The sequence below is a fragment of the Protomyctophum bolini genome (genome assembly GCF_963924005.1).
Source record: "Protomyctophum bolini genome assembly, chromosome: 2".
Taxonomy (NCBI): domain Eukaryota; kingdom Metazoa; phylum Chordata; class Actinopteri; order Myctophiformes; family Myctophidae; genus Protomyctophum; species Protomyctophum bolini.
Window position 1 is genome coordinate 19,167,707 of NC_137863.1, and position 23,488 is coordinate 19,191,194.

A 23,488-nucleotide genomic window follows, 5' to 3' on the forward strand; every position below is an offset into this window, starting at 1 on the left:
TTTTAAATAAATATGTCTTTGAATGTACGTAGACCATAATAAAACATTAACAGAATTACACATTTCAGGCAATTGCAAATTGCCAATCTAGTCTACAAGAAAGTCAAATGCAGTGAACAACCATGTCTGCACATGGCCGTGACCCCAAAAAAGTTATATTTCTTTAACTGGAGACGCCCCCCCCCCCCCCCCCCCCCTTCAGTGACAAGCTGGAATTATAGGAGTTGAGGGCATTATTAGTTCGATTCCACAGATACATATGTGAAAATGGCATCTCTAGAAGCTCACAAGGCCTCACGCTGCAAGGTGTTGAGTTTGTAGATCGACTACTTTCAAAACTTTTGTCTTTCTTATTTGACTATTTGATCAGTTTTATGAGTGGTATAGACACTAGACAGCTGTGTGTAAAACAGTGGGGCAGGACCCAGCAGCAGGGACACATTGAATTTCATTGTGTTGCAGATGCAACACTTCCATAGATTGCTTCATAGATTTAACATCACCATGATCATGGTTGTGTATATATATTCATGTACTGGTATCACAATCTACCAAAAGTAGAAAGTACTATGTCTGTGATAATCATAATCTAAAATCTAGTAACTAGTTTTAATCATTTGATTATTAAAGCATAGTTGCCTCTTGAGATGTAGTGGAGTAGAAGTAAAAGTACAGACAATTGGAAACACTCCCGTTAATTGAAAATACTTAAAACATTTGCCACAGTAGTGTTCTGTGTGACAGAACAAACAACGGACTAGCCTACTAGGGGGCTGCTGCCATAGTGTCATAGGCTCAATGTCAGTTTGTCACCTCCCCCTTCACATTCAGATCACGTGATCTTTTGTGGCCAGATATAAATTATTGGGGTCTAGTAGGACTATAGTAAATAATAAAGAAATCACTTTAAAATGTGTAAACAATATATACATTTAACCACTTGTTAGAATGCCCCTGCCGAAAATAGCTAAAATCGTTAAATCAAAAGAAATCAGCAAATGAGAAAAAAATGTAACACTAATCTTTTACTTCCTCTAATAACCAAAACATGAAACTTGGTTAAGTACAGTACTGAGTAAACACTGGTGAAATGATTAGGCATGACTACAGAGATTTACCAAGAAAACAAAAGAACAAACATTTATTGCATCTGGTGATGAATGAAAAGACACATGAATGCATGGATGAGCGAGCCAGGAGAGGCTTGATGCTCATTTATCTCATCCCTGTAAGAGTTCCCCAGGCAAAGCTTCCATTTCAGCCAATGACAAAGACTTGACATAAAAAACAAAACAAAAACATTCTACATTTGCCCAGACTGCACATAACCGAATGCAGAGTTTCTGTTTGGAATTCACACCATTAAGGAAACCATTCCGGGGTTTTTTTCCCACCAACATTTAGCCAACAAATGTATTTTTTTACCTCTAAAAATAGACAAAGTCATTTATGATAGCGATTTGACTGCTCCACAGACTGCACCGTTCACTTCAATTATCAAAGCACATCATATGATTATATATTTTTTTCATACCTCAAATATGCCAAGTACTTAACTTGGTGCATTTGCCGTAAGCCCATCAAGAGGAGAAACTTATAAGAACCCTAATGATAATTTCGTAGCAATTATTCTATAGATTAATTTGGATTATTCTAATAATTTGGATTATTTTAATAATTGACAAATGCAGGTTTTTTATATGCATTACATTTTTGAAAATATAAATGAATGGATGATTCATCGTCATCTTCAAAGACTTTCATTTCCGGAAGCATGCCGGAAGAAGTGGTCCATGGTCCATGGATTGGATTGTGGGTTTTTGATATGGCAGTGTGATGGTGTCACTTGCCAGACATTTTGGCAAGTGACCCCATCATGCAATGGAAGTTTGACATGTTTAGGTCCCAAGTCCAGGTCCAGCAGCTTGTTGTTGGCATCCATCTCTCAGACCTGGGCAGACACTGCACAAATCTTCCAACGCCAGGGCAGTGGGCACTGTTTATGTCAGGCTGAAAAGGGCGAGAAGAAGGCCAAAGGGTTCACATGTACAATATTTTTTGAAGTTCACAACAGAAAAAAGTAAAGAGCATCAAATGAAGCCATTGATATTATAATATGGCTGAAGCTGTGAACAGAAAAAGACATGTAGAAGTGCTCTGATCTATCTGCCACCGATCGGTGATCGTCTGATTTCCACTCCAAATGACTACATCGGTGATTGAGAATTTACCTGATCTGGAGAAACCGATTTTTTTATACCTTTTAAGTGTTGTAAAAGTCCATCAGATATATAGTATAATATCGTTTTGCATCTTTATGACAGGCCTAAACATTCTCCCCTTCCTCGCCACACACAGGAACGTTTTGACGTGGGTTTTCTTTTACAGTTTTTGATCAGTCTCAGAAAACCTGATCGGAGCACCTCTAATGCCATGCACAGTAAAGTCCACAGACGGTGTATTTCTGCAGCAATAAGAGGACCGCATGGGTTTTACCTGTCGATCAGCGAGTCTCTCATGGTGGTGGCGATGGCGGAGGGCTGGGCGTCGTCACTCAGCTTGAAGACGCTCTCGATTACCGACAGCTCTGTGCTGGTGGTGTCCAGGCCGCAGAACGCACACCAGTCGTTGACCACCATGCCTGCCGCGATCACCTCGCTGCCTCTGTTGACTGTACCGGCCTGTGGGAAGGAGACAATGGAGGAGGACAAATACAGTATATAGCTTTTCAGGACAACAAAGTAAAACTCGAACCGTAGCGACACATGTTGCGCTTGTAGTGACTCTGAGCTTGTGTGATGCTGTAGTGGTTATCAAGTAGTAGGGTGTTTAATTTAGCAAAATAAATTTAAATAAATTAAAAAAAGTTAGAATGTGGAGAGGTTTCTGCCAGCAACAAGCAACAATACTACAATTGCCCAATGGGTGGGTGGGTGGGCCAGCCAGTGGACGACACACACCCATCTCCGTCTCAGACACACTACAACTAACGTATCGGACAGGACACTGCATGGTCTCACACACTCAACTCACCACTAGGGGAACTTGGAGTAGTGATGACAGCTCGTCCTGGTCCTCTATGGAGGTCTTGGGGTGGACCAGCCCACCCTGGTTGGAGAAGGCACAGTAGGAGCCCACGAGCACCTGCTCCGCCACCGTCTGACGAAACACCTCCACCTTCAGGGTGTCCGCTAGGATCTCCTCCGTTTCCTGACATGAGGGAGGGAGAGACCGTGACAGTGAGTATGTTTTCTTTTCTAGTGTGGTGCTCTTTTCTTCACACAGAACGGAGCTAAACTCGACTCGACTTCGTCGGGTCTAGCATTCTATTCTCTGTGACCAAATCCAGTAGTCTGCTAGTATTTTCACCTCACCATTTAGCTATACTTGGAACCTCGACGGAGGCGATACTAAAATGATGGAAGGCAAGTAGACTCGAGTCGGTTCCATGCAATGGAAAAGTGCCATGCCATGATTTGTGTCAAACTGGCTCTGTATTTCCGATCACTATACCAAGAAAAAAAAGATACCTAGCAACCTTGGTTGAGGGCAAGTAAGCAAACCAGAGAGGCCTGCATTATCAATAAAAAATGTATTATACTGAAGGACTAAAGAGATGATTTTAACTCTCTACTTGGCTTCTTGGCTCATTCTTGTTATAGTCCACCTCACATGATATTTTAATGTAACAATTTGATGACCAGCGGAGACTCAAAAAGGTCTCCTACTGAACGATGAGCCGGTCATCAAATTATTGGCTCGGGAATGCGACAAAATCAAAAGAAATTAATGAAAAATCTAAGAATGAATCAAATCATGGTCTGTGTAATTGAAATTGAAAATAAGTCATTTGTGTTGGGTGAACTACTCCTTCAATGGGTTAATAATATAAACAGGGCTGCACACAACCTTTTGGGTCTAGTACTCAGAGGAGCACCTGGAGAAGTTTGTTGGTGCTCCCAAAATGCGGCGACCCGTCTCGCCGGATGGATAAAAGAGGGATGCATGAATAACTTATAGCAAAACGATATTTATTGGATAAGTGGGGACTCAAAGGAGAGTATTGCAACTCTAGATTCATCCCATTATTTAATAATAATAATCTAGAGTTGCAAAATGCAGCTATAGGTCCATGTGTGGTCCAGCCCTATATGCATATTCTATAATACAAACCTCTTAATACTTCCTATGGATATATGAGCATCAAAGCAATATTTAGATAAATGTTATTTTTTTTAATTTATAGCCGATCACTAGCTCAACGTGTTGCGGAGGTGACACGTTGTGAGCTTGCAGATCAGCTATTTGTTTAACATACGACACGTCGTACGGCGAAGCATACGTCAGGCTTCCCTTTTGTTTTTAGCCGAGGCGATGTACACAGTCGACACAGAGTCAGACAGTCAGACACACATGGCTCCTCGGTGCAAAATAAACAATGTACACTATCCGACTTCACGATAATAAGGGACAGTATGTCGGGACACGCTGTTGTCATGTTGATAAGCTTCATGTTGTGCAGCAGACGGCATCGCACACAAGCAACTTGCTCCAGCACCCGGACAACAAACACAAGCACAGCGGCGAGAGTGCAAAGCATCCAGCCCTTTTACAACTTTTACTTTTTAGTTCGCTCCACATCTGAAACGGAGAAGCCGAACCATTTGTGTCAGGTTTTCTCAGTAGTAAACTCCTATTCTCCTGTCAACGCCCTCCTCGCAGCAGTGAGCAGCATGGAATCCTCCCTCGTTTGAGTACGGACGTGCTGTGATTAGCCACAATGGCCAGTGCACTTGTGCAAGACGTGCTGTGATTGGCCAGGATTAGCTACTTTGAGTGGCAGTCAGTGGGAAATGCTCTCGCCACAGAATTTACTAGTATTCTGCCATAATAATCATTCTGGGCGGCCCCAGCTGTTGGTACGCAGAAGCGCTTCCCGGCACTTGATTGACAGCACATAATGAATTTTGACGACGCATGCGCACTTATGTGCAGCCCTGAATATAAAGTCATACATACCCTGTCCAGGTCAGGGTGGACCAGCGCCACGTAGTCGTTGCAGGCGATGACGTTCCCCAGAGCAGAGAGTCTCTCCTCCACTCTCTGGATCTTGGCCGTGTCCGGCAGGCAGTTCCTTATGTGTTGGAGCTCCTGGTCCGTGGTGTTGTTGGGCACTAGGAGACCGTGACGGTTACCTGGAGATGATAACACATCATAGGTGATTTGTGAAATACATATTTTTATACTGCCAATAGATCACTGACGTCTTACATCATCACTGCCGCATCACTTGGGTCATATACTCACCTACACACATCCGCCCTATGATCCGACAGCCAGCTATGGAGGCATGTACCACTGGTATGGTTTCTGAAAGCTCCCCCTCAAAGACACTGTCAACAGCACAACACAGGTACAGAAGCATGTTAGGGGGCAGTCACATCAAAGACACTATCATGGGGGGGGGGGGGTGCACACGGCTTTGTCGAGTGTCTATAACTCTATATGAACACAATTGGCCGGTGTTCAAGGGAGGGAAGCCAGGCGGGGAGGGTGTCTACTGTCTATGCGTGTATTCCTACGGGCTAAAAGCTGAGGCCCCCCCTTTTATTTAAGGCAGCTGGTACATATAAATCGTGCCATATATGAAAATGCCTGTTGCCTCACATTATTAACATGTAGTTAATAACAAATGAATCCCATCATCACAGATAAGGATTTCTGGCTTACGTACACCCACCACAGAATGGAATAGTTTTGAAAATCACGCTGGCAGCAACTCTTGTCTTGCAAGCTACCAGACAATGGAAAAAGAAATCCACTTGACCGACCTCTTTGGCAATCTCCTGTCCTCTGCCTTGTCAGCAATGGCTGCATAATAATACATTACTTTAATCTAAAGTGGGATTCATCTGAAGTAGGATTAAGTACCCCACGGGGTGTTCTTTTACATTAATGGCTGGTTTTAATGAAGATGGAGATAGGTGCAGGGCATTACAATTGTAACTTGAAAGTTACCAGCACAGCATTATGTGCTCACAAAATCCAATCTTCACGCGTCACGCTTGACAGCTCTCCTAAAGACGCTGCCAACAATATTACTGACAGAGCAGCAGGAATATAAGCTTAGCTAACTGGAGCTTAAGGGCCAACGTTGATCAGAATCGACTTATTGCCAAGTATATGAGTTGTATGCAAGGAACTTTTAATGCAAATTGGCCTGAGGACAATTCTACAAATGCGTGGTGCTCAAGCTTTTTCATATCAAGGAGGACGGCACAAATTATACGACGCAGACCGCCATCTCAAAATATTTCGTATGAGGCACTAGGCAGTAGGCAGTGTCGACCAGAAGCTAAGATTTTAGTTAAAAAGGTTTGCTTGAATATAAAAAATACATATTCTCTTCTGGGGGTCAGAGAAAGACACTGCCCTAGAGTTCCCAGCTAGCCCCCCTGTTGAAGACCCATGACATTATAGAGACTAAATCGTCCAGAAATGTGACCGTATCACTCGTTCACCTGTAGAAGTTCTCAGAGCCTCCTATGGCCACCAGACAGTAGGTATTGGTGAGCTTAGCGAAGCATCCGATCTCGTTGTTCTTCTCAAACGCAGCTCTAACCGCCATGATGATGTCGATGATGAACTCTGCAGCAGTGAACTGTATTTTATGATCCTGAAATGGAGATGGAGAATTGGGGTAAGCAACTAAGCAAGATGCCTGGCCCGGGTCTATACATCATCTTGCCAAAAAGAACAGATCTACAAGCCAACAACAACTTAGGATGGTCACAAATAGTACATAATCTGCCTGGTCTCGACTCTTTTTGAGGGGCACTAGCGCTAGCCCCTCCTATGCCCAGCTTTCAGGGTTTGTGTGAACACAAACAATGGCTGATGATTGGCTGATCACGCCATAGCGATGATTTGATTGGCTGAGCAAAATACATATTGAGGATAAAAGTGAGGGCAGAAAAGTTTAGACGAATGCCATTTGCGTGTGTGGCCGAATGACATTTGATTGGCTGAGCACGGAATGTGATGTATGATGATAGAACCTGCGCAGGTGTAAAGACGCCCCTCACACACAGTGTTCTATTAAACAAGCGCTCTCCCACACAAATTGTAGCTCAGAATTATGCTTTCAATATTTTGGACAGAAAGTAGCTCATGACATGTCTATGGTGGATTTTTATGAAACAAAAGCTTTGCAGATTGAAAGAGGATAATTCAAGCTTGGCCTACAGCTGCAATGTTGGTGAGTTTAACGTAATTTAATAAAAGCAGATCGCAGATGCAAATTGGATGAATGGTGAGTCAATGGACGGTATTGCAACTCTAGATTCATCCCATTATAATCTAGAGTTGCAAATTGCGGCTAGGGTTCCCCAGCATTTAGTTTATTTTCTCAACAAATGTTTTAAATTACTAACGCTCTAACACTATGCTTGACGTTTTATTCCTATTTTTTTTTTATGTCCATGATTTTAGGCATATTCTGTGTCTTGCATTGTGTATGATATGTTAACTTATGACCCAACTGTAAAGTATTTGATTTCCATCCTGACTGTGAAGCACTTTGAACTGCAACTCTGTATAAAAGGTGCTATACAAAATAAAATGTATACAATACTGCTGCTTCACCCTGCTTTATTGTCCATGTCCTCAGCCTAGCAGAATGCTTGTTTCAAAAATCCCCAAGTTTCTATCCAGCCCAAGTCATTAGAAATGATTTGACTATAGCAATTTATTAGCAAGCATTCTGATAGGCTGAGGACATAGATTGATTTATTGAAATGTATATTAACAGTTTGTACAGGTCAATACTAAATCTGACAAAAAGGCAGGGTGAATCAGCAGTGTAAGGAGAGTATTAGGCAGAAATAAATCCCTATCTAATTGCCAGTGGTTTATTATAAAAAAATCCCAAAACCTCAGAAAATATATGACTTAGGCAATGATGCTTGCTATATGAATGAGGCTACTATCTGCCATGTGCAATTGTTTACGAAGCCGCCTAAAAAGCATAGCTAAAAAGCCATGCAGAAATTCCAATGTTCAAAGCCAAAACAAAAACACGACTGGGCCATTCATTAATGGCAAATATTTGTAACTTTCAAGTAAAATGATAGTATTAGTGACATCATTAGTGAGTGATAAGAAAGTCATTGCAGGCAGCAGTTATGGAACGTGCCCAACAGACACTAGGGCTATCTGGTTAGCGAGCTTTACCAGAGTTCCACCACACTTTACTAGACATTCACTGATCAAAATGGACGCACGGAGACGTTAGGACGCAACCGCGGGTACTCCTTATTTATCTGTATTCGTAAAATGTGCTCAGACAGCGGTATATTTACCTGAGGAAGGAGAGAAGGTTGCTTCGGCGCGGCCTCCTTCTTTTTCTTTACATGCGTGATTCCTTCTCACGTGTTCACTTCCGCATCGGCAGCATCATCAACGTCATGACGCACGTCGAATAGGGTCCCATCTCCAGACGGCCGCGACTCTCTGATTGGCTAGTTGGTTGTCATAGGAGACAAGTGTTGTGGTGGTCTGTGTGTGTGTGTGTGTGTGTGTGTGTGTGTGTGTGTGTGTGTGTGTGTGTGTGTGTGTGTGTGTGTGTGTGTGTGTGTGTGTGTGTGTGTGTGTGTGTGTGTGTGTGTGTGTGTGTGTGTGTGTGTGTGTGTGTGTGTTTTTGATGAATTGAACAATGTGGACCCTGTTGTAAACAAGTGTAATGCTTAATTGGGTCGTCCACTCACAGTTAACAGTCTTTGTATTGAGTTTGTGCTTGAAATGTACTGTAATTCTGCAAACTGTTAATAAATATTTCAATCAAAAGTGTGTGTGTGTGTGTGTGTGTGTGTGTGTGTGTGTGTGTGTGTGTGTGTGTGTGTGTGTGTGTGTGTGTGTGTGTGTGTGTGTGTGTGAGAGAGAGAGATAAATGTATACCACCGCATCCACATGCCCAGTTGTTCTCATTTCTCAAACCTTTATTGTCAAGGACCCCTAAATGTATTTGTCCACATTGGACCCCAGGAAATATAGAGGGACCCTGTAAGTTACTGTAACACTGTAGGCTATATTATGGCCTTTACTCTGTTAATTGCAATGCCTGTTTCTGACTGATATGAGAAATAAAACAGCCCACAGGTGTGTGTGTGTGTGTGTGTGTGTGTGTGTGTGTGTGTGTGTGTGTGTGTGTGTGTGTGTGTGTGTGTGTGTGTGTGTGTGTGCGTGCGTGCGTGCAAGGAAAACAACTGGAGAAGCCTCTCACTTCATTCATGCTTTTCAAACAAAAAAAACCCTGCATAGCAACAACCTGCGCGCGCACCTGCATCTCCCTCCCCTCCTTTATTGGATTCTTCGGATTCTTCGTCCAATCACGCCGCGGATTGCCCGCGTGCGTGACGTCTTTAGTTTGTTGACACTTTCCCATTCGCTGGCGGTCCGCGTGGCGTCACTGCAACAGGGAGGGGAGGGGGGAGAGCCCAAGATAAACAATAGAAAAGCAAGACACGCCGTCTAAATATTGGGAATTGGGATACACATTACACACTATGGATATTAATAATATCCATGTGTGTGTATACTATCATGATAGTACACACATACTACATACAGGATAGCCTGGATAGGTGGGACATCTGGGCACCTGTTTTTTGATTGATTGATTGATTGATTGATTGATTGATTGATTGATTGATTGTATTTATTAACAGTTTCCAAAATATATTTGAAATATAGTAATGTAACAGACTTAATAAAATCCAAAGTGACTGTAAGGCCCTACTGTATCTGTATATAGGCTAAGGCTATACATGTTTTGGGAGAAATTAGAAATATGCTTTCTCTGCCACAGCAGAAACGCACCCTCGCGTCAGGTTGCGTTCAGCTCTCATGTTCAGCACAGCAGGAATCAGGAGGACGTTCGCTCGCGAGATCTGAACGAAGTCAGTGGCGAAGTGTGTGATGGCGTATCTTCCACAAATGAAGCATCTTTGGGAGGCAGGAGACAGGAGGGCTGGAGCGGGACTAGTGGCCGCTGGACCGGACTGACTGGCTGTCAACACGGGCTGTTCTGCCTAGAAACACCCTGAGAAACAGAGAGAGACCTGCGTGGGGGTCGACCGACTGCATGGGGTAACATTAATGTTTGTAACACACCGACCGATTTGGTCGGAAACATCATGACTCAGACTGCCTGTCATAATCTAGTACGAGCGTCATGTGAACCATGGCTGCGACCGATGGGGCATGGATTGGGGGCAATAAAAAGCGTTCTCTTCTCTTCTCTTCTCTTCTCTTCTCTTCTCTTCTCTTCTCTTCTCTCCTCTCTGTTTTATTATTATGGCCATTGACTTGAAGTGAAGTCACGCTTGTTATTGAACTTATTATAACTATTACCACCGTACCACGCATGCAGACAATATATATTTGAACCAGTCAAACCCTCTAAACTTATAGTAAACTGGACCTGAATTGACTCTCTAGTCTAGAGCTTATAGATCTGCAATTTTTTTTTAATCAAATGTTTCCCCAGAACATGATGCTGGGGTTCAAATAATAATAATAATAATAATAATAATAATATGTGGTTAAGTGGTTAATGATGAGAGGGTCTGGTGCTCTCACAAACGCCCTGGGCTACAGTATATGAATATGAGATATCAGTGATATCACTCTAGACAAATCCAAGGAGGGGTGCCCTGGAACCCTCCCAATAACCACTTTAGTATGGTATACTGTAAACATAAACTGATCACCTGTAACCTTTGTGATTCCACATGATACACATACTTGATTAGTGGATTCATAACATATGAGGATGCAACAGTAGCCTATTGGCGGTCAATTCACTGTCAGATGAGATTGTCTTGAACTGAGGGCAACTCTGTCTAATTAAAGTAAATCAAAATGTATTTGAAAGTGATTGAATTGACACACAAGTTGCTACATTATATAAGTTTAAGTATTAGTTCTCATGGCCAGATATATCCCTATATGTCAAAGGGTTACTCCACATTCTTTCCAAGAATCTGAACAAGACCTTTCTTTCACATTTCACATGCAGATGTTGTGCTTATTCTGGTGAGCCTTCAGTCGGCGACAACAAGACGGCTTCGGTTTTGGCTCAGTCCTCTCACAAGAGGGCAGCACCGGAGGTAAGAAGAAGCAATCGAATCGAATCAAAACAAAACAAAACAAAACAGTCTCTCAGAAAGAGAGCGACAGAGCGTTATATTTAGCCTGCCTCTCTCTCTCTCTCTCTCTCTCTCTCTCTCTCTCTCTCTCTCTCTCTCTCTCCCTCGCTCTCTGGCTGTGACTTGTGTTGTTCAGGTAACTGTGGAGGAGATAAACCACCTTGTCGTGATTCTCTTTAAGTGTCTGGAACTCTGTATGAGTCACATTTGGGTCATTTAAGGTGCCTGGCCTCATTATTCCGTGCTGTTCTCTCTCTCAGACATGAGTTTTATTCCGCAGTCCACATTTGAGAAAGAAAATACAACTAAAAACAATGCCTATACTCTTACAAAATTACACAAAATCTAAACACATTATCCCAAACACATTATCCCAATTCCTCAACGACGTGTGTCTTGTATTTTAGGTCAAAACTAGGCCTTTTTACTGTTGTTTTTTCTCTTCTGTTTGAGCCCCTTTAGTTATATTCATCTTATACTCTTTTGTTGTATTGTTGCTTGTTTTCTGTATGGGGACTATACGGATGGAAATTTTCATTCTTGCTAAATCTGGTGTATTTACATGGCATTTTATGTGTGGTGTTCATGAATATGCGCTGTCCCGTCTAAATAAACGTAAATGTTATAAAACTAAATGTTACATAATATCAGCCAGAAAAAAATTATCACATTTTATTTATCTATTTTTGTTTGGAACATCATTTACCTGGTAATTATACTTTAAAAACCGCAAGTTCTGTCATAAGTTTCAGCTCACTCTAGTCTATAATATTACATCTAGCTGCTACAATATAACATATTTAAGATTAATGTTGAGGTTTGTTAAACAACATATTGCAAACTGCAACTACAGTGGTCAGGCCCTTTTCCCTTTGTGCCTCCAATATTTGCAAGATACTTTACAGGAAAAAAAGTCCAAAGTCGCTTCTAAATAATAGGCAGACTTGGTAACCCTGGTGAGGAGGATGGCTGTCTCTCACGTCAAATTACCCGTACCGTGTACCGTATTCAGACTGACAGGAAAGCTTGTGTGACTCACCCAGCTGTTCTCATTTATTAGTGAATGTGTTCAGCAGAGTGAGATGATCCCATCAAACGTGCCCGTCCGCTAAACTGCTTATGTTTGTTGCATTGGATTGGTGACTATAGTGGTGTTGTTGTGATCCTGGATGGGTCATTCCAGAAGGGATTCATTAATATGTCCCCCGTGTGATGGTGAGGCCCGATTCAGCACCCAAAATAGCCGATCTACAAGCTCACCGTGCTGTCTGTGTCTGTGAGCTTGTAGATCCAATGTTTTCAGTATAATTCAGGTTTAACTGTGCTGTGATCCGACTGTGATCCCCCACCCATCTCTTTCTCTCTCACTCACGCTCTTTCTGTCTCTCGCTTTATCTTTCTGTCTGTCTGTCTCTAGCTGTTGCCAGACCTACCAGACAGCCGCGGATGTTTTCTGCTGTCTCCCAGCTTCTTTTCCGGGTTTTTAGACAGCTGGTGGATGGAAATTAAGCTCCACCCACGTGGATGACTGCCGTGGGGGCAAGCGTTTCCGGGAATCTGGCCGTCGCAGCATTCAGCCGCATGGGAGGAGCGTCTTTTCCAGCTAAAAACCTGGAAAAGACGCTGGCCGGTCTGGAAACCCTGTCTGTCATTCTCTCTGTCTAGGTGTTCCTGTCTGTCATTGGTTGATGTCTTCTGTCTCCATCTACCCCCCCCCCTCTCTCCCCCTCTCTGAAATGTAATCAAATGTATCTCTAGGATCTGCACACATTTTAGTGTGTCCTTTTCGAGGTGAAAGTCAAAGTCAGATTGTCATCAGCTGTTTCCTCTCCATCAGAGTGATTGTGTCACCAGGGACAATGACACTGTGTAAGACACAGTTGTGTCACCAGGGACAATGACACTGTGTAAGACACAGTTGTGTCACCAGGGACAATGACACTGTGTAAGACACAGTTGTGTCACCAGGGACAATGACACTGTGTAAGACACAGTTGTGTCACCAGGGACAATGACACTGTGTAAGACACAGTTGTGTCACCAGGGACAATGACACTGTGTAAGACACAGTTGTGTCACCAGGGACAATGACACTGTGTAAGACACAGTTGTGTCACCAGGGACAATGACACTGTGTAAGACACAGTTGCCAGGGTTGTTTTAGTGAAGGTGGTTCCGTAGAATCTGCCCAGTGGTCAAACGGCACTGGTGGAAAGTACTTTCTTCAGTAGTTCTCAAACGTTTGGGTGCCAAGGATGCCAAAAATGATATGTGTGAAGTTGGCCAATGGTCAAGGGCTGCTCCGTGACAATATGTATTTCTTTTGTGCCAGGGCCCCTCGGAGGAGAAGATTTGTGTTCAACAAAAACAATTCAAAAAGTTTCAAAAATGTTCAAAAATAGACAGCAATGGATGCTCTCCCGGTTTTAATGGGTTAACCCGAGGCCGATTCAACAAAATGCTTCTACATCATAAACAATTTTATGAAAAACGTATGTTGCTACATACGTACTGTAGCCTATATCAGTGCTTCTCAAACGTTTATTAATACCAGTGGTTCTCAAACGTGGTTCTCAAGGACCCCCAAAATTATTATTATTATGTATTTGGCCGCGGACCTCCGTCTAAAATTATTTTGTTCCAGGCAGAAGCAAAGATTTGAGTAAAAACAATTCACTTTAAAAATAATAATATATATATTCAAAGATTTTCAAAACCTTTACGATTAAAAAACCCCCAACATATACAGCTCATAGCACCGCACAAGGTGACGCGCTATGACCTTGTATATATATACCTTGCCTTGTATAAGTAAAAGAAAAACCGTCAGTACTCCTTCCCCCACTGCACATGAGCCAGTGCTAAGGGCTGAGAAGAAGAGATTGTTTATTAAAGGTGGCATGGTGGAATGTGTGCCCGGCGGTCAAACGGTCCGTCTGGCCTTTAGCTCGGAAGCTTTGATCCGGTAAAGTGGAGGTGGAACCAGCTGTGTATAGGATGATGGATGGTTTGTGCACCGTGCCGACTCTCCTCCACACACACTCCTGTCTGCATATTAGAGATGTATTTTTTTGGGGGTGCTGAGAAACGATACGCCTCTCCCCTCCATATCGTCTCTGTCGGGTCGAAACAGAACTGCTACTTTTCATGATTTTCTAATCCAAAAGTAGCAAAGCATTGCCGATCTACAAGCTAAAAACGCGGTGGGCTATAGGCTATACACTTGTGTGTGATGCTGTAGTATGACAATTAAAGTAGGACATTCATTTACATGTTGCGGTCTCCAAGCAAAGTGCATAAATAACACAAGTGGCTCGAATTGGAGAACTCAACATAAATGAAGGACATCACGAAATCACAAGTTTGACGGTTTTTATTAACCAAACTTCCCCACAGGGATCAAATTACTGGAAACATGTGAGCAACCAAAATATTAAACAATACATAAGTTTCAGCGGTACTTTACCAACTTAGAAGAATAGAGGGAGACCTGGAGATGCCGGCAAACACAGGAGAATGAGGGGAGGGCCAGGCCACCCCCTGTAGGGACGTCGAAGCCGTTCCCCCCCGCCTAACTTACAACCAACTAGTACTAACAACGAAAACAAAGACTGCTGGTCATCCCCAGGCCAAACTAAAGTAAATTAAAGTAAACTCAAAACAAGTACTGACATGGTGTGACTGAGATGTTGCTGGGTCTGTGTCTCCCATGACACTGAGCTGGCTGGCTTTTATAGAGAGGGCTGCAGCAGATGACAATTAGGGGAATCTGCTGCAGGTATGCCAGTCTGGGTGTGTCAGTCTTAGTGGGGAGGAGAGACAGAGAGTTAGCACAGACAATGATTGAATGACTGAGTATGTGTGTGTGTGTGTGTGTGTGTGAGTGATGTCATGGCCACACGCAACATACAATACAAAAGTAAAAATATGGAGATAAGAGGTTTCTGCCCGATATTGATGATATTCACCTGACTTGCCCAGTGTGATTTCTGTATACATTCCCTCAACCCAAAAATATATGATCTAGAAAATGAGATTAGAAACATTCCAACTAGACAGAGGAGGTATATTTTATCTCAGGTTGAGGTACTATATGTATAAATATGTCTTTTTGGGGAAAAAGCTAAAAGACCATTTTGTTGTACCATTTGTGATTTGAAAGATTGAACCTTTTTTGGTAAAAGCTTTCTTTCCCTTTCTTTGTTTTTACTACTATGCACAAAAACGAAATTCACCCACTTTTTTACCTGTAAAGCTGATTCTTATTCTGAGTAGAAGATTTGTGTTCTAAGCACTTTATTTCAACATTAAAAAAAATAGCAGATCGTACAAGTATTTTTGAAAATCTTAAAAAAAATCAGTTTTTTTTTGTTGTTAAGACAAATATTTTCTCGTCCAGTCACTGGCACAAAACATTTAAATATATATTAATTTCGGCGTTTAAAAAAGTTTGAGAAATACTGGCCTAGATGATAGAACTAGACCTACACCAACACCCTGTTAATCCACACTCTTGGAGTCACTTTAATGTTTCACTGCCCTTTGAATCATCACTTTGTGTTTTATTTTACCATGAACTTTGTCTTGATTAATCTCCGCCAGCAACAAGTGAGGCGTTAATCTTTTAACGCTGTTATTGTGTCTGTCTGGCAAGACAGATTTCGGCCGGCTTCAAACTAAACTCAAATATTTGATATTTTATTAATGCATATCCTACGGCCAGTCCCACAGTTCAGTGTTGTTGACTCTAGTCTAGACTGTAAGAAGGATTTTACATTAACAGATGTCTGGCAGCGGTTTAATAATTCACCCATTATTACTGGCCTCTAATTAGTGTGGTTGCTATAGGCAACACACTATTGTTCTCGGTCCGAGAATCCTTTATTGCCAGCAACAAGAACCTGCTTTTTGTTAACTTTTGCACAACAGAAAAGTGAAGCTTTTGGTCATGTTTCATACGCTTTTGTCATGCTTCACATGACATCACAATTCCACGGTAAATTCCTCGCGTCAGTGCAACCACACGTTCTAGTTTCTAGTTTAAACTGTACTTTTAGTCCAGGTGAGAGTACGCGAGCAGAGAGAGAGAGAGGAGAGAGAGAGATGAGGTATTGGTATTTCCCCAAGTTTACAAACCCAAGGGCTGTTCCAGGAAACCCTTCCAATTAACGTAGCTGTTCATACCATAAAGCAACGTCATAACAAGTATAGCAAGCCTGCAGGAGTCAAGCTTATTTCCTCTTTGCAAAAACAACAGCTAGTTAACAGGGCAAGTTAACAAAACTTTAGTGATGTCATTCTTCTTTTTGAGAGAGAGAGAGAGAGGGGGGGGGGGGGGGGGGGGGGGCAAAGAGAACAATGGGATTGGTGGTATTAAGATAGTCAAAGTGCCCTCAATATACCTCAAACATGTCAAGCTACCTACAAAGTGAGTGACACCCACAGCCAAAACACTCGGATGGGTGGTACCAAAATGTGGATTGCCAGACACTCGTGGACCATTCATTACGATAAAAATATGTAAATCACTGGTTTCTTTCCGAATTCACCTGAAACCACAATGCAATTTCTCATAGAAAGGAAGTGTCATTCACCAAAATGTGGAATGCCTGACAAAGTAAAGCTCACACAGTGCAAATACTTATGCTTTCATGTGTATATTTCCAACCAGGTGTGACTCAGTGCATCCATGAGTGCCTCTAATAATGCAGGGAGAGCGAGGGGCACAGAGCAGCTGCAGGGGGAGGTGGAGGAGACACCTGCAAAGACACCCCCACAGAGTTCCACAGGAGAGGCTGCATCTCAAGGTGAAAGCCAAGGGGACATCGCTTCAATCGGTTAATGGTTAATCCACTGGTTCCAGGCAGCAACGTTTCGCTCTTGAAAATAGATCGATGTTTACAATTTAGGCATTTAGCAGATGCTCTTAATCCAGAGTTATCTGGGACCATAACAATATCATCATGTCTAAACAGTATAATATAGAGAAAGGGAAAAAACTAAACAAAACAAAAAAATAATAATAATCTGTACAAGGACCTGCCATCTATCTACATAACATTATTACATTTAAATTACATTTTAGCCTTTGCATAAGCCTGAAAGGTTGTCAAGGCTAAGGCTAGTGCTACGGGCTAAGGTGGAGTCTGAAGAGGTGAGTCTTCAGATTACAGTCTGCAGTTCTAACCGCAATGGGGTGTTTGTTCAAACAAGTTTTCATTATGTGCAACTTGTTGGATACCTGTGATCTTGTCAAGGTAGTAGCACAACTCCGACTAGTCTCAAACTCTGAGCATTTTTACCGGGTGCCAGATCGGGTAAGTAACTTTACAGAAAAATCTCTGAAAGACAAAACCAGCACTCACGGAACTCTCGTTTTAACGAGACAGACACGGGACAGAGGAAGTTGTCTCACCTAGGAAGACTATAAAATGTGACACTGGTCTGCTGGTGTCTCCAGCAGACAACGCTGATGAAGGCTTGAATGCCACAACGCGTTCGGTGTACCATGCCAACCATTCAATCAATTAAAAGTGCCTTCCGTGAGTGCTGGTTTTCTCTTTTAGAGATGTTTCTGTAAAGTACTGTTTCCACCACTGCTGGTCGCCACCCATCAAATGTTTCATCGATCCAGAGATCACGGCACATCCAGCACGATTAGATAAGTAGAACGCAACGTCCAACTTGCTTTGTGTCTTTTGTGGTTGCAGCAGTTGACCAGGGAAACCCAATCCACACAGATCAAATTCCAAAGCAAAAAGAGAAAAGTGACCTTGTGACCGAAACGTCAACCTTTTTTGTGTACAAATCAATGCAAAGTGTGTGTGTGCGGCAATTGTCTTATTCTTTTTGCTCCAATGGAATTGGATCTTTTGGGGATTTTGATTCCCTGCACCGATGAAAAAAAGCAAGTGGTGTGTGTCACTGTGTGTGTGTGTGTGTGTGTGTGTGTGTGTGTGTGTGTGTGTGTGCGTGTGCGTGTGCGTGGCTGCGTGCGTGTGTGTGTGTGTGTGTGCGTAATTGCGTTTGCACGTGCGAGAGCGTGATTGTGTGCATGTGTTGCCGTCTACCCTTCACGTCCTTCAGGATTAACAGTGAATATCTTTATCCGACAGCCTAAACCACAAGATGTTCCCAAATGTATCTTGGGGTACATTGCGTACCGTTGTCTCTGATGTAACTCTGAGTTTGTCATCTAAAATGACGTATTTGGGACATCTGTGCTGTATCTCATTAAAAACCGGGAAAGTATCTGTCATGTTAGATTTTTGCATTGGCCATTCCAAAAATAGCAGATATACAAGCTCACAGCGTGCCACTTCTCGCTGCACTGTGATCTGCTAATTTAGAACAGAACAGATTTCTAGAAGGCATTTGTAGAATCAGCCTCAGGTCTTAAGAGGGTTATTCAGACCCAAGATAGTTGACTGAGGAGAGACAGGAATGCAAGAGCAGAGCTGTTCTAATTGGTCTTCGCTGAATTGGTTTCCCCAACTGGCTGGCCCCGCACCTCCTTTCTATGTTTGGATCATGAATTGTTTTAAACTGTATATTTTTACATTTTATATCTTCTGTCCCGTCTTGTTTGAGTGTTGAATGTTTTAATGGACCACGACCACAATGGAAACAAGCCTTTGGCTTTGTTGCATTTAATCCATTTGCCGTTTTTAACTTGTGTACTGCAGTAAATATTCAAAGGTATGTCTCTCTCTCTCTCTCTCTCTCTCTCTCTCTCTCTCTCTCTCTCTGGTATCCCAGGTTTAGTATTGAATTAAATTCCAGACAGTTTGAGGCTGGCTTGTTTAATAATTCAGATTTTATGTGGAATGATTTACCATTGCAGCCACAAAGCAATGCCAACTGTTATGCATGTTCTTAATCTTTCATTATAATTGCAAATGGTTGTTTTGAATATTTTAGTAATGTATCTCTCTCTCCCTCTCTCTCTCTCTCTCTCTCTCTCCCCCTCCCCCCCCCCCACAGGAGAATCCGCGGGAGAGCTGCCCCAACGCAAGATGGGTGACCGCAAGGTGGACGACATGAGTTTCATGATCACATGCACCAACTGGTACTAAAACCATGTTCTAGTACACATTGACGATGATGGCGCCAAGGGAAGTTACGATTGGAATCATACAGCAGCGGCACAGTCTGTATGTTAATTACAATATAACGTGGTTGTATTTGGTCTCCCTGCTACTCCTATTGAGACCGTTATCTCCTGTGTCTAGGTTGGAGTTGGACACAACCTTTGACACAATGTTTATTATGCAGAAATTGTGGCCAAGTTCAAAATTATATTTCTCTATTCAGCACATGTTTTTAACGATTCTGGTTCCTTAACGATTCTCTCCTAAGAGTCCAATTACTTAATGGTTCCTTTTGACGAGTCCTAGGGGGTCCCTTACTGGTCCATTTGTACACTCTCAGAGTTATAGTGGTCCTTGACATTTAAAGAGTTCGAGAACCACCAGTATTGTAATTGCATAGCCACCTCCGACAGTGTGACTAAACCGCTTCTGGAAACGGTTCCAAATGTGATGGAACCGATTCCTGTTCCCAATGTTGGATCCAGTCCCTCCGGTTCCGGATCTCAACACCCTGCCTACTTGCACAGGAGACCCGGGGGAGCACAGGGAAGTTACAAGTTAAACTACAAAACGATCTACAAGGCAAGTTCACATAGATCGAGGAGGCCATTTTTGCAGAATCTTTGCAGTTATCAGTGACAACAGGGATGCTTTGTGCACAGGCTGTACATGCATACAGATGTGTTGTTGTGAGTGTAATTACATGCGAGAACTCCGAGTAGTAGGGCTGTTTCTAGCATTTTATCCACAGTGTTTGGCAATAGGCATTTATCACTGTGGCGAACTGTGAGATCAGTGAGCTATGAAAAAGGTGAACGGACTGGCAATAAATCATGCGTTTATGATGCATATATAGCCTGCGAGCCAGTTAAGGCAGACACACTGGAGAGGTTTACACCCAATGCACACCACGCTATGTGGGCGATGCGTTATGTGACTGTATGCACAACACTGGCATGTTCAAGCAGGCAGCTGACCAATTTCCCGGTCTATTTGAGCTCACCTCCATTTGAGCTCAGTTATGTCCACCCCAGCATCATCACCTACCTCTTTCTGTCACTAAAGGATGGTATGTCCCTCCCAGCATCATCACCAGTGGTCTAACCGTTTCTAACTTGTTTCCCAATATATCCATTGTTATTATTTAGTTACAAGATCTTGTTAATACTTTTCATTGCTTCAATATTAATAAAACCCAGATGGTTTACAGCTGGAATGTAGACGGCACCCGGGTGAGCAGTGTGGGATAGCGGCCCAGCCAGTGTCCGCCGTGAGGAGGAAGACCAAAAAATGGATGTCATTACTATGAGATAGTGTATACCGATTTGCGTGATGTATGGATCAAATATGTATGAGTAATGTACAGAAATGTGTTTTACCAACAAAAAAAAGCCTCATTGCGGCGCTATAACCAGCAGATGTGGCATTTCTTCCTCGGCCTAGTGGGAATGTTTGTGCATAATTTCACGGAAAGCGCACAATGTGTTAATGATTTGAGGCATTTTGTTGGAAATGGACAAATCCTGTCAACTTTAGAAGGTAATCGTAGCGATTGGGGATGGAATATGGGGAAGCGGACAGGCCCTATTGGTCACATGACTGTATGGGTGAGCAGTGTGGGATAGCGGCCCAGCCAGTGTCCAAAATGGATGTCATTACAATGGAGATAGTGTATAGCGATTTGCGTGATGTATGGATAAAATCTGTACTAGTAATATAAAGAAATAAAATCGGCCTCATGGTGGTGCTATTGTGGGGCAGAGGTTCATCGTTGGCATTGAGGGAGTGTGTGTGCACAATTTGGCATCGACCGGGCCAACGGTGCCGGAGATTAGTTTATACACAGAGGGACGGACGCACACACACACGCGGACAGAGTGCAAAACATACTCTCTTCCCATGCCTTCTGCCTGGTGGAGACAATGAACAGTTGAGAAAGATATGGAGACATGAGGTTTCTGGCCGACAGCAGTGGCTTCTAGTTTATTATTAACCTTTGTATTAAATGGTGATGTATTGGTCCATTTGGTCTCGTGTTACCTGGTTCAAAACAAGCAAGGCGAACAATGCCAACACATTGTGCATACTGTGCCAAATGATCCATTACCGCATATGTAGCTGCCAAACACGGAGGTGAGGGAAAATAAGGGAGACAAATATGGGGCGGTTTGGGTTATGAGAACCTGGAGAGAAAATGCATCCAAAATGAAACAACAGTAGGCCTACAGTAACAGACGGGGGATATTTGTCAGATATTGCCAATTTGTCCTTACGCTGCTGTATTGACAACAGTGCATGGGTATGTTGCGGTCTCCAAGCAAAGTGCATAAATAACACAAATGGCTCGAATTGGAGAACTCAACATAAATGAAGGGCATCACGAAATCACAAGTTTGACGGTTTTTATTAACCAAACTTCCCCACAGGGATCAAATTACTGGAAACATGTGAGCAACCAAAATATTAAACAATACATAAGTTTCAGTGGTACTTTACCAACTTAGGAGAATTGAGGAAGACCTGGAGATGCCGGCAAACACAGGAGAATGAGGGGGGGCCCAGGCCACCCCCTGTAGGGACGTCGAAGCCGTTCCCCCCCGCCTAACTTACAATCAACTATTACTACCAACGAAAACAAAGACTGCCGGTCATCCCCAGGCCAAACTAAAGTAAATTAAAGTAAACTCAAAACAAGTATTGACATGGTGTGGGACTGAGATGTTGCTGGGTCTGTGTCTGCCATGAGACTGAGCTGGCTGGCTTTTATAGAGAGGGCTGCAGCAGATGACAATTAGGGGAATCTGCTGCAGGTATGCCAGTCTGGGTGTGTCAGTCTGAGTGGGGAGGAGAGACAGAGAATTAGCACAGACAATGATTGAATGACTGAGTATGTGTGTGTGTGAGTGAGGTCATGGCCACACGCAACAGGTACAATATAACATTTAATGGAACATTTCTGTGACAACAAATAAAATGGATATTGAATAATACAAAAAAAGGTATTAGCAATCTCAGCATTAACTATGATTGGAAAAAATATCAGAGATTTGTGCTTGGCAGATGGTCAGTTTTAGCTCCATTTCCAATATTGTCTCCATTTATTTGTTATCACGTTCCTTCCTGTAGTATATCCTGTATACGTTATATCTCCAGTCCTCATTAGAAGGAAATGGTCCGGCAGTTTAATATCCAATGCACATTATATTCATTTCATCCTAGACTTTAACTCTGCTTTTTTTATTTGTGTGTAGTTGTTAAGCTTGAAAGTCTAGTTCAACCCAAATGCAGACTCAAACACAGAGGCAAGGCAAGAATATAAAACAAATCTAAGATCTATTACCAGCCTAGAGCGCAACAAAAAGCAAAAATGCATAAACAGGCAAAAATATCAAACAAATTTAAAAGCCAAAACTTGAGGGCAGTTTAGGCTGGCAGAGCAGACAAGGCAAGGTCCAGGGAGTGAGGAGTCACACCGTTTCTGTGTGCAGAAAAACAACATGTTACCAAATTAAGAGCTGAGTTAAATAGGCTCCACCCGATTGCTGAAGTGCTGCACCTGGTGAGGAGCCGCACCCCTGTCTCCAGTCTCCCATTCACATACAGACGCGAGCATGGAATCTTCTTCGGGTTTGAGTAAACTAGACCTGTGCCCGGGTCAGTGATGAAATGGCAGGTGTGGGGTTGCCATTGGCAATCAATTGGCTGAGGCAGAGACTGGGAATTGTACAGGTGAGGGGACTTAGGCTCATTAGGTCCACTGGCGAACAGTGGTACCCACTACCCAGACAGCAGCGTCAAGAGGCGGCAAGATGCCGCCTAGAGCAGGCGTCTCTTCACAGCTGGTGGAAGGAAATGACGCTTGCGCACGGCTTCAAATGGCAGCGTCGGCAAAACAACGGAAACGCTTTGCAGATGCAAGTTGAAGCCGTGCACGAGCATCATTTCCATCCACCACCTGTTTAAAAACCCGGAAGAGAGGCCTGCTCTAGGTGGAATCTTGTCGCCTCCTGATGCTACTGGTACACTGATTTGACTTTTGTGGTGTTTCTGGTCAACGGTGTATACCACCGAGTCAAGGCCCAGGGAGACTGCACTCCCTGTGGTGTCCCTGTGGACCCTGTGGTGTACAGTGGAACGTGTGTGTCAAATTTGAACTCGGTAGGGCAAACTGTTCTCGAGTTACGTGGATTA

At 42.9% G+C, this 23,488-nt stretch overlaps 1 protein-coding gene and 1 long non-coding RNA gene across 2 annotated transcripts; one reads left to right on the forward strand and one right to left on the reverse strand.

Moving 5' to 3' along the window:
* Positions 1-1,113: 1,113 nt before the first annotated feature.
* On the reverse strand, positions 1,114-8,444 carry eif6 (eukaryotic translation initiation factor 6). Its single transcript, XM_080792128.1, has 7 exons — positions 8,361-8,444; positions 6,522-6,676; positions 5,308-5,393; positions 5,020-5,195; positions 3,034-3,210; positions 2,497-2,681; positions 1,114-2,010 (listed from the first exon to the last, which is right to left on the reverse strand). The coding sequence occupies exons 2-7, from the start codon at positions 6,626-6,628 to the stop codon at positions 2,001-2,003; spliced, it is 741 nt and encodes a 246-aa protein (XP_080648254.1). The 5' UTR covers positions 6,629-6,676; positions 8,361-8,444; the 3' UTR covers positions 1,114-2,000.
* A 1,573-nt stretch (positions 8,445-10,017) lies between these two features.
* Positions 10,018-20,487, forward strand: LOC308335141. Its single transcript, XR_013965985.1, has 4 exons — positions 10,018-10,146; positions 11,078-11,168; positions 16,879-17,014; positions 19,191-20,487. It is a non-coding gene; the product is annotated as an uncharacterized lncRNA (long non-coding RNA).
* Positions 20,488-23,488: the final 3,001 nt, after the last annotated feature.

Coding starts and splice junctions, on each gene's coding strand:
- eif6 (XM_080792128.1), bottom strand. CDS start 6,628: ATGGCGGTTAGAGCTGCGTTTGAGAAGAACAACGAGATCGGATGCTTC. Junction 5,394..6,521: donor GGCTCTGAGAACTTCTACAG/GTGAACGAGTGA, acceptor TGCTGTTGACAG/TGTCTTTGAGGGGGAGCTTT. Junction 3,211..5,019: donor TCCACCCTGACCTGGACAGG/GTATGTATGACT, acceptor CCCTCATGTCAG/GAAACGGAGGAGATCCTAGC.